Source organism: Labrus mixtus, chromosome 12 (assembly GCF_963584025.1).
Source record: "Labrus mixtus chromosome 12, fLabMix1.1, whole genome shotgun sequence".
In the NCBI taxonomy this organism is placed as follows: domain Eukaryota; kingdom Metazoa; phylum Chordata; class Actinopteri; order Labriformes; family Labridae; genus Labrus; species Labrus mixtus.
The window spans coordinates 861,316-872,852 of NC_083623.1; the positions used below are offsets into that span (position 1 = coordinate 861,316).

General features: G+C 41.2%; 1 protein-coding gene across 2 annotated transcripts; it reads right to left on the reverse strand.

The window, feature by feature from the left end:
• Positions 1 to 6,358: 6,358 nt before the first annotated feature.
• On the reverse strand, positions 6,359 to 11,147 carry LOC132985468 (photoreceptor outer segment membrane glycoprotein 2-like). Of its 2 annotated transcripts, none has more exons than XM_061052870.1 (4): positions 10,781 to 11,147; positions 9,056 to 10,310; positions 7,688 to 7,934; positions 6,359 to 7,374 (listed from the first exon to the last, which is right to left on the reverse strand). In XM_061052870.1, the coding sequence occupies exons 2-4, from the start codon at positions 9,634 to 9,636 to the stop codon at positions 7,120 to 7,122; spliced, it is 1,083 nt and encodes a 360-aa protein (XP_060908853.1). In that variant the 5' UTR covers positions 9,637 to 10,310; positions 10,781 to 11,147; the 3' UTR covers positions 6,359 to 7,119. The 2 variants fall into 2 exon arrangements, with proteins under 2 accessions (XP_060908853.1, XP_060908852.1); XM_061052869.1 differs by having other exon boundaries at positions 10,773 to 11,147.
• Positions 11,148 to 11,537: the final 390 nt, after the last annotated feature.

Below are 11,537 nucleotides of genomic sequence, written 5' to 3' on the forward strand. Positions count from 1 at the left end.
ACTGAGTCACATCTATTTCTACTGAGTCACATCTATTTCTACTGAGTCACACATCTGTTTCTACTGACTCACATATATTTCTGCTGAGTCACACATCTATTTCTACTGAGTCACATCTATTTCTACTGAGTCACATCTATTTCTGCTGACTCACATCTGTTTCTACTGAATCACTCACATCTGCTGAGTGACACATCTGATTTTGCTGAGTCACACCTTTTTTTGACTCTGTTTCTGCTACGTTTATGCTTATGCTACTGTTCAATGCTAATATTAGCTGTGTCATGCTAAATGCTAGCACTACATTTTTTACTGCTAAAATAACTTTTCAAAGCCAAAGTTATGATATTATTTTAAACATAAAACGTTTAAAACATTTTAAACGTTCCTTTTTTCAGGCAGTATTTTTATGCTAACTCATTAGCGTTAGCATAATGAGATTTCAGGTTATTAAACCCTGTCAGACAAAACTCTGGGCTAAATGAATGTGCTGTGTCGTCTTTACTTCCTGTTCTCTGTGAAACCACAGGCTCTGATTGGCTGGTCCGTGCACACTCTCTCCATTATATAACAGCTGTTTCTGCCCCCAGGTGCATTGTGGGAAGTGAGGAGGTGACAGCAGTTCTTTAGAAACAAATGTTAATCTGAACTCGTTTAATCCCCGTTACCATGGCAACTAACGAGCTCACACTCACAGAGACAAAACAGATTTACTCAGATCAGGCCCCGCCCACCAGCTATGATGTCACTGAAGGAGCTGATGTGTGATTGGCTGCATAGATTGAGGCAGGGACAAAAAGGAGGAAGTGATAAAGAGATGGAAGTGTTACATAACGGGAGACATCTTTAAATGCAGGAGGAGGAGACAGAGGGAGAATCCAATCCAATGAAAACTGGAATGAGATAAAGAATGAAGGCAGGAGGAAAGGATGGATGAGAGGAGGGAGAGACAGGGAAGGAAGGAAGGAAAAACAGAGAATGAGGAATGAGAGGACTAAAGAGAGTCAGAGGGAGAAAACATTGGCAGGAAAGAAATGAAGAGAGAAAAAGAACAAGGACAGAAAAAAGGAAAGGAGGAAAGGAGGGATGAATGAATGAAATAAGGAAGGAAAGGAAGAAGGTAGGAGACAAGAAACAAAATAATGATGAGGGAGAGAGAGGAGGGACAACAGATGGAAGAAAGGGAGAGAGAGGAGGAGATGGAGAGGAGGGAAGTTGAAACAGAACAAAGGGAAAAAAGAGGAAACAGAGGGGTGAGAAGGAGGAGGGTGAGGGGGGTCAGCAGCAGAGTAATCTGGGGCACTGAGAACCACGTGGTCGTCACCGTGACAACCAGCTCCACTGTGATTGGCTGCTCAGTGACAGGCTTTAATGAAGGGAAAGTACACAAACAGAGAGTGTTTAACATGAACTCAGTGAGTAAGAGTACACATGTAAAGTACAGGTACACTACATAAAGAACAGGTAAAGTACAGGTACACTACATACAGAACATGTAAAGTACAGGTACACTACATAAAGAACATGTAAAGTACAGGTACACTACACATAAAGAACAGGTAAAGTACAGGTACACTACATAAAGAACATGTAAAGTACAGGTACACTACATAAAGAACAGGTAAAGTACAGGTACACTACACATAAAGAACATGTAAAGTACAGGTACACTACACATAAAGAACAGGTAAAGTACAGGTACACTACATAAAGAACAGGTAAAGTACAGGTACACTACACATAAAGAACATGTAAAGTACAGGTACACTACACATAAAGAACAGGTAAAGTACAGGTACACTACATACAGAACATGTAAAGTACAGGTACACTACACATAAAGAACAGGTAAAGTACAGGTACACTACATAAAGAACATGTAAAGTACAGGTACACTACATAAAGAACAGGTAAAGTACAGGTACACTACACATAAAGAACATGTAAAGTACAGGTACACTACATAAAGAACAGGTAAAGTACAGGTACACTACACATAAAGAACATGTAAAGTACAGGTACACTACATACAGAACATGTAAAGTACAGGTACACTACATAAAGAACAGGTAAAGTACAGGTACACTACACATAAAGAACATGTAAAGTACAGGTACACTACATAAAGAACAGGTAAAGTACAGGTACACTACACATAAAGAACATGTAAAGTACAGGTACACTACATACAGAACATGTAAAGTACAGGTACACTACATAAAGAACAGGTAAAGTACAGGTACACTACACATAAAGAACATGTAAAGTACAGGTACACTACATAAAGAACAGGTAAAGTACAGGTACACTACACATAAAGAACATGTAAAGTACAGGTACACTACATACAGAACATGTAAAGTACAGGTACACTACATAAAGAACAGGTAAAGTACAGGTACACTACATACAGAACATGTAAAGTACAGGTACACTACACATAAAGAACAGGTAAAGTACAGGTACACTACATACAGAACATGTAAAGTACAGGTACACTACACATAAAGAACAGGTAAAGTACAGGTACACTACATACAGAACATGTAAAGTACAGGTACACTACACATAAAGAACAGGTAAAGTACAGGTACACTACATAAAGAACATGTAAAGTACAGTTACACTACACATACAGAACATGTAAAGTACAGGTACACTACATAAAGAACATGTAAAGTACAGGTACACTACACATAAAGAACATGTAAAGTACAGGTACACTACACATACAGAACATGTAAAGTACAGGTACACTACACATAAAGAACAGGTAAAGTACAGGTACACTACATACAGAACAGGTAAAGTACAGGTACACTACACATAAAGAACATGTAAAGTACAGGTACACTACATACAGAACATGTAAAGTACAGGTACACTACATAAAGAACAGGTAAAGTACAGGTACACTACATACAGAACATGTAAAGTACAGGTACACTACACATAAAGAACAGGTAAAGTACAGGTACACTACATACAGAACATGTAAAGTACAGGTACACTACACATAAAGAACAGGTAAAGTACAGGTACACTACATACAGAACATGTAAAGTACAGGTACACTACACATAAAGAACAGGTAAAGTACAGGTACACTACATAAAGAACATGTAAAGTACAGGTACACTACATAAAGAACATGTAAAGTACAGTTACACTACACATACAGAACATGTAAAGTACAGGTACACTACATAAAGAACATGTAAAGTACAGGTACACTACACATAAAGAACATGTAAAGTACAGGTACACTACATACAGAACATGTAAAGTACAGGTACACTACATACAGAACATGTAAAGTACAGGTACACTACACATAAAGAACATGTAAAGTACAGGTACACTACATAAAGAACATGTAAAGTACAGGTACACTACACATAAAGAACATGTAAAGTACAGGTACACTACATAAAGAACATGTAAAGTACAGGTACACTACACATAAAGAACAGGTAAAGTACAGGTACACTACATAAAGAACATGTAAAGTACAGGTACACTACATACAGAACATGTAAAGTACAGGTACACTACATAAAGAACATGTAAAGTACAGGTACACTACTTAAAGAACATGTAAAGTACAGGTACACTACATAAAGAACATGTAAAGTACAGGTACACTACACATAAAGAACATGTAAAGTACAGGTACACTACACATAAAGAACATGTAAAGTACAGGTACACTACATAAAGAACAGGTAAAGTACAGGTACACTACATACAGAACATGTAAAGTACAGGTACACTACACATAAAGAACAGGTAAAGTACAGGTACACTACATACAGAACATGTAAAGTACAGGTACACTACACATAAAGAACAGGTAAAGTACAGGTACACTACACATAAAGAACATGTAAAGTACAGGTACACTACACATAAAGAACAGGTAAAGTACAGGTACACTACACATAAAGAACATGTAAAGTACAGGTACACTACACATACAGAACATGTAAAGTACAGGTACACTACACATAAAGAACATGTAAAGTACAGGTACACTACACATACAGAACATGTAAAGTACAGGTACACTACACATAAAGAACAGGTAAAGTACAGGTACACTACACATAAAGAACATGTAAAGTACAGGTACACTACATAAAGAACATGTAAAGTACAGGTACACTACACATAAAGAACATGTAAAGTACAGGTACACTACATAAAGAACAGGTAAAGTACAGGTACACTACACATAAAGAACAGGTAAAGTACAGGTACACTACATAAAGAACATGTAAAGTACAGGTACACTACACATAAAGAACATGTAAAGTACAGGTACACTACACATAAAGAACAGGTAAAGTACAGGTACACTACATAAAGAACATGTAAAGTACAGGTACACTACACATAAAGAACATGTAAAGTACAGGTACACTACACATAAAGAACAGGTAAAGTACAGGTACACTACATAAAGAACATGTAAAGTACAGGTACACTACACATAAAGAACAGGTAAAGTACAGGTACACTACATAAAGAACATGTAAAGTACAGGTACACTACACATAAAGAACATGTAAAGTACAGGTACACTACACATAAAGAACAGGTAAAGTACAGGTACACTACATAAAGAACATGTAAAGTACAGGTACACTACATACAGAACATGTAAAGTACAGGTACACTACACATAAAGAACATGTAAAGTACAGGTACACTACATAAAGAACATGTAAAGTACAGGTACACTACACATAAAGAACAGGTAAAGTACAGGTACACTACATACAGAACATGTAAAGTACAGGTACACTACACATAAAGAACATGTAAAGTACAGGTACACTACATAAAGAACATATAAAGTACAGGTACACTACACATAAAGAACATGTAAAGTACAGGTACACTACATAAAGAACATGTAAAGTACAGGTAAAATGCAGGTAAACACAAGGTATAGAACATGTTCACTACAGATACACTACAAGTACAGTACAGGTACACCACAGGTAGGGTGCAGCACAGGTAAAGTACAGGTATGGAGTGGTCAAAATAGAAATACTCAGTGGTACTATAGAAGTGATTCTATAGTACTGATACTGTAGTACATGGCTGGTTAAAAATATCGATTCATCAATGCATTGCAATTATTATTTTCCCAATTTAATACTGATTCAGGGAAATCTTGCCATCGATTTTTTTTATGTAATGACACCCCTCTCCACTGGGAGTGCTGTGGTTGCTGTGAATTCACGTCAGGCACAATTGTGCACTTTAATTCCTACTGTACTTTCATGTTTTTTTTTCTTTGTTTATTAAAAAATAATAAAACGATTAAATACATTTTTGCTTCAGTTTTTTCTGAACCTATACAAACAATGCAGACATAATTATTTAACAAATATCAGAAGGTACTGTGATGACTTATCTGGATATTTCTGTCATCTGTATGTATTATTAAATCAATATCGAAGCATATTGATCAATATCCAATCGAATCGTGACCCAAAGAACTGAAATCGAATTGAATTGTGAGGTCGTGGACAATACCCATCTCTACTGTAGTAGTGATACTGTATTAGTAATACTGTAATAGTGATATTGTAATAGTGATACTGTAGTAGTAATACTGTAGTAGTGATACTATAATAGTGATACTGTAGTTGTGATACTGTAGTTCGATATTGTAATAGTGATTCTGTAGTAGTGATACTGTGGTAGTGATTATGTAGGAGTGATACTATAATAGTGATACTGTAGTTGTGATACTGTAGTTCGATATTGTAATAGTGATTCTGTAGTAGTGATACTGTGGTAGTGATTATGTAGGAGTGATACTATAATAGTGATACTGTAGTAGTGACACTAGTAGTGATACTGTAATAGTGATACTGTAATAGTGATTCTGAAGTAGTGATGATGTAGTAGTAATGTTATAGTGGTGAAACTGTAGTTGTGATATTGTAGTAGTGATACTGTAGCAATGATATTGTAGTAGGGATACTGTAGTAGTGATACTGTAGTAGGGATACTGTAGTTGTGATATTGTAGAAGGGATGTTATAGTAGTGATACTGTAGTAGTGATATTGTAGTAGTGATACTGTAGTTGTGATAGTATTTCAGCACCATGGACAGCTCAAAGCTCAAAGGGTCTGTGTCTCCCTCTGCTGGCTAAAAACATGAACAACAGATACACCTCACTTTATCATCTGTGTGCATGTGTGTGTTTGTGAGTGTGTGTTTGTGTGTGTTTAACAATTATATCTGCAACGATCATAACTATTCATAGTGTCTATAACTCTAATCATTCTCATGAATATCTATAAAAACTTTTATAACCAGTATAACTTATATTGCAATTGTAACTTTCTTCCACTATACTGTATATATTATATAACCATCTATAACTATTGTTTCTATTAGAACTTTTATGTCTAACTTTTACTACTCTAACTATTCTAACTAGGTCGACCAGTCCTCGGCGGTCTAACAGCTGCTATGGAAACAACAGGAAACTCAGGGGAAACAGGAAGTGGACACACTTAGGAGGAAGTGAACAAACACACAGGTCAGTGAGACACTTTTATTATGTTCAGTGCTCAATGTAATGATCCAATCAGAGCCCAGTGTGACACAGAACACCTGCTCTGTCCTGATCTATTGGACCTGGTATCACACCAGGTTGAGTCACATATGCTGGTCCACCGAGTCACAAGTCAGAACATGACCATCATGTTGGGGGGACTTTAAAGTTCCTGTTTGAACGTGAATCTAAACAAACACTTTAGCTGATTTTTAGCACCCTGTGTTTCACATCTGCTGGTTAAAAAATACAGTCACACACCACAGACATATCAGGGTCCCAGTTAGTGTCCTCGGCTCGTCTGCTCTCAGGTCATCTCAGCTTTTATGTAAGTCTGAACTGTTTCTGTTCATTTTGTAACTTTGATGCAGAGCATGAGGACTTCACATCAGGAGGGAGCGATGGAGCGTCCTCTCCGCAGGAGGCTCTCAGCATCCTGGAGCTAGAGCTCTTTGAGACTCATCACCTGAGCATCACCTGAGGCTCTGGAGGTGTTCGGCTGGTCCCGGTCTTCAGGGCATCCATAACTCTTCAGGTTCTAGCTGGTCACAGGGATGTGAACCCCCCGGGATGGCACCTCCTGCTCGGCACTGGCGGTAGGGACGTTGATGTTGGGGTCATCGTCGATCTGGTAACACTTCCCCAGATTCTTAATGATGTTAAAGTTGGAGCGAGCGGTTTCTGCCAGGCTGTTCTCCAGAATCCAACCGTCAGACTCTGAGTCCGGATCACCAAGCCGGATAACATTCTCCATGGCGGTCTGCAGATAACGGACCCCCGTCAGAACCAGCAGCTGTTGAGAGGAGAAAAAGACGGAGTGTTTGGTGAGAACAGAAGAGCTGACTATGTTAATGAAACTAAAGGAATATTATGTACCAGTAGATGGCGCACTTTAAGCATCTGTTTCAGAACAGAGTCTAAACTAGACTCTGCTGAAGCTCCACAAGGTATAACACCAGGATCTAGCTTCAATCCAAACAGTTTTATGGAATGGATCCATAAAACCAACCAATAATCAGTCATCAGAAGAGGTATTAGCTGTAGTATTTTCTTCTGAAGTATTAGTTCCTTACATACCCTATGCCCCCTTTGTGTCGGGTCAGTACCTCAAACAGCCAGATGAGCAGCACGGTGAGACCGATGGACTGCATGATGCCGGTGTAGTGGTCCATCAGGGCCTGTCGGCAGCCCCTCCTCCACAGGTTGAGCTGCTGGCTCTGCTGGTTGTAGTTGAAGTGAGCCGAGCTGTTGCTGATCTGTTGCTGGATGCATGGTCGGGGGGACAGTGTGCTGCAGCAGCTGAAGGGAACGCCATCCATCAGGTACCGTCCCTCCACATTACTCCTAAGACGGCTGCAGGGAGGAGCAGGCAGCCAGTGTTAGAGGAGTACTACAAATATTACTACCATTACAACCAGTACTACTGGTATTGCAACTACTGGTGCTGTTTCTACCACTCCTTGTAACACTTCTGACCTGTACTGCTGATGTTCTGAGTCAGAGAGAAAGTTCCTCAGACTTTGAATTTGAAATGCTTTATGGTCTTCAAATAAAAACACAACAGGGTTTTGATGAACCAAAGTGCCAGTCTGACAATCCTGCAGACAGGTTATAACAAGTCTCTTCAACCTTAGCTGAACTCTGTTATTTAAGCATAATAAATTCCCTGACCTTTGACCCCAGCATTTTCAGCCTTCACTACAGGGGACCATTGGGCCAGTGGACGAGAGGACCAGCGGATCATTGGACCAGTGGACCAGAGGACCCGTGGACTAGGGGACCAGTGGACCAGAGGACCAGTGGATCATTGGACCAGTGGACTATGGGACCATTGAGCCAGGGGACCAGTGGACCAGAGGACCAGTGGATTATTGGACCAGTGGACTTTGGGACCATTGGACCAGGGGACCGGTGGACCAGAGGACCAGTGGCCTCCATCTGCTGTCAGTGATACTTGCTCTCTCACTGAAACTGTAACACTCAGATTTACTGGACATCATCTTCTGAGGTGTTTTGGTCTGGGACACCTGGTGATCATGTCTGAATCCAACACAAACGCGACCAAAGTCTGAAAAACCTCAGAGACCTAAAACACCTCAGAGACCTAAAACACTTTCACACAAATTCAAAGGAATTCTTTAGTGACACTGTGCTCTGTTCTATCAGTGACGTTTTCTCATTTTATCTCTGCAGTTTCTTTGCAAAATCCTTTGAAACACAAGAGAGTCAGATCAAATCCTTTAAATCTACCTCCAAATATGGAAATCCACCTAAACTAAGTTGTTTACATTTGGTTTGAGTAGGACCCAGATGAACCCAGTAGAATCCAGTAGGACCCAGATGAACTCATTAGAACCCAGATGAACCAAGATGAGCTGCCTGATATCTCTAAGTGTTTTCATTGATCCTCAGTGGGGGTCTAAACAGAGGTAGGGTTTTACTGATCCTAACTAATCCCCATGAGTCCCACTTACTCCACCACGATGCTGCTGGTCATGTCCAGGTAACGGTTGCTGATCCACTGGACGTGGAACCAGTCCCGGTATCCGGTGTTTCCACAGCACTCAAACTGGATCTGCAGCAGATCCAGAGTCTTCTTCAGGTAGCAGCGGCCCGGCGTGTCTGTGTCTTTGTAGAAGCGCATGGCGTTCCTCAGTCCCAGGAACAGGGACTCCTCCAGCTGGCTGCGGATGCTGTAGCACATGAGCGCCCCGGCCAGGACGCAGGAAGTGAAGAAGAAGGTGCAGATGACGTACGGCATCATCACCAGCTTCCAGCGCAGGAACTTGTTGGTGTCGGCACAGTCCAGGCAGATCTTCCCGCCCAGGAAGTTGATGCAGCAGGCAGCCAGGCCCGTTGTGATCAGAGTATTTGGCACATAGAGGATCCCCTGGTCTGACATCACTTCCTGCCATTTCTGAATCTCTACTTTGAGGAACACGCCGAGGCTTATGAGAATGGCCCCGGTCAGCACAGAGATCCAGTTGAGCAGCCAGAGGACCTCTGCGAGCTTCTCTCTCTCGGCCTTGGTGAAGGTCAACTTACCCACCGCCATGTCAGTCCTGTGCTTTCGGAACCAGATCACATCAGGTGTGTCTCACGTCCAAAATGCCAAAAACATGGCGCACACTGGAGGGCCTTCAAGTGCAGAGCCGGGAACGACCACCAGGAGCTGCATGTAGAAACCTGCCTTGTACCAAAAACATGTCAACTTTTCTGCTCTTCTTTATTTCTACATAATGAGATCTCCGTTTACTCTCAGCACTGCTGTACTATAGTCATCCCTGTATCTCTGATTTCCTCCCTAAATTAGATCCTAAGTCACTTCATCATGATCATCTAATTCCCTCCAGTCTCCATTTTCTTATGACTGCATGTTTCCGTCAAATAGAAATATTAAATACATCCCGGGCATCCTTTCCGTTTCTTCTATTTAATGTCCAGATCATCAGAGGGGGCTTTAAAGTTCAGGTCTATGAAGAGGGTGGTTGTGGTTTCCTCCAGTCAGCTCCTCCCCTGCTACTGCACACGCTCAGAAGGTCCTATCTTAATGATGGTCGAGCCGGTCAGGGTTCAGAGTGGGCCTCTCGTCAGAGTAAAGCAGGAGAAAACAGGGCGAGGGAGACGGCTGCTGGCTGCTGGCTGCCCTCTGCACAGCGTCATAAGAGGCTTACTGAGGTATTTTAGGTTCTCTTCACTGAACTCGAAGACACGGCCAGGACCTGAGCGCTGCGGAAAGAAGGTCAAAGTTTAATAAAAGTTCTGAACCTGATCAAGAGTCACAAGAGTCATAGAATCATATAAGCATGTTCACCAGTTTACCGCTGCTTCAGTTTGATCAGTCTGCTTCTGAGCTCAGTCAAAGATGTTCTCCCGTGAAGACCTACCACTCCTCTACTTTTCACTGACACTCTTCAGAGAGGAGCGTCTGTCTCAGAGAACATCTTTGAGCAGTCGAATCATTTACTACAGAAACACAAACTGATCAGCAGGAAACGGTTTCAAACTGAGCTGCAGAGAGCCTAGAGGTCACGGGATCCAACCTGATCAAATGAGTCATTAAAGAGCTTTATATTAAACAGTTACAATAAACTGTGACTTCAGAACAAATGAAAGTGACGATTACTTCAGCGTGGCAGCTGCCATCTTAGATCCATTTCCCCTCCCCCTCCTTAGAATATAAAGTTTTACCTGGTTACCTTGAAGTCCCCAGACATCCGGAGGTCTGTCATCCCTCGAGTCCTGTCATCTCGAGGAACCGAGTCCTTCCACGCTTCAGGAGCATCAAATATTGAAGCTGAGAAAAAGTGTTTTCAGGCGCCTGTTAACCTGCAGTGCTAATCTCCTTACAGCTAATCTGCCCTGTAATAAGATGAGAAATCTCCAACCCCCCCTCCCATTCACCAGCTGGACCATCGGCAGGAATGTACAGTGTGCTCACACTCTGAACATGAAAATGTAGTGTATGGAGGAAAACATAACAGGCAATAAAGTCCTAATATGAGTCCCGGACAGGAGGCGGGCCATGTTAATGATTGATGGGAGGAGGGACTTGCCAGCATGTGGTCCACAACAATGATCCCCTTAATCCTACGAGACAAGAGAGGTCAAGAACTACCTTGATGTTTTACAATAAGTAACATTTATTAATATGAAATGGATGTCATATTAATCCCATAGTACATTTAGAGACTGTAGGTACCAGGAGCAGGCCTGATAACTGAAGGCTCTACCTCCCATAGAACATTGAAAGACATTAGGTACCACGAGCAGGCCTGATAACTGAAGACTCTACCTCCAATAGTACATTTAGAGACTGTAGGTACCACGAGCAGGCCTGATAACTGAAGGCTCTACCTCCCATAGTACATTTAGAGACTGTAGGTACCACGAGCAGGCCAGATAACTGAAGGCTCTACCTCCCATACTACATTTAGAGACCGTAGGTACCACGAG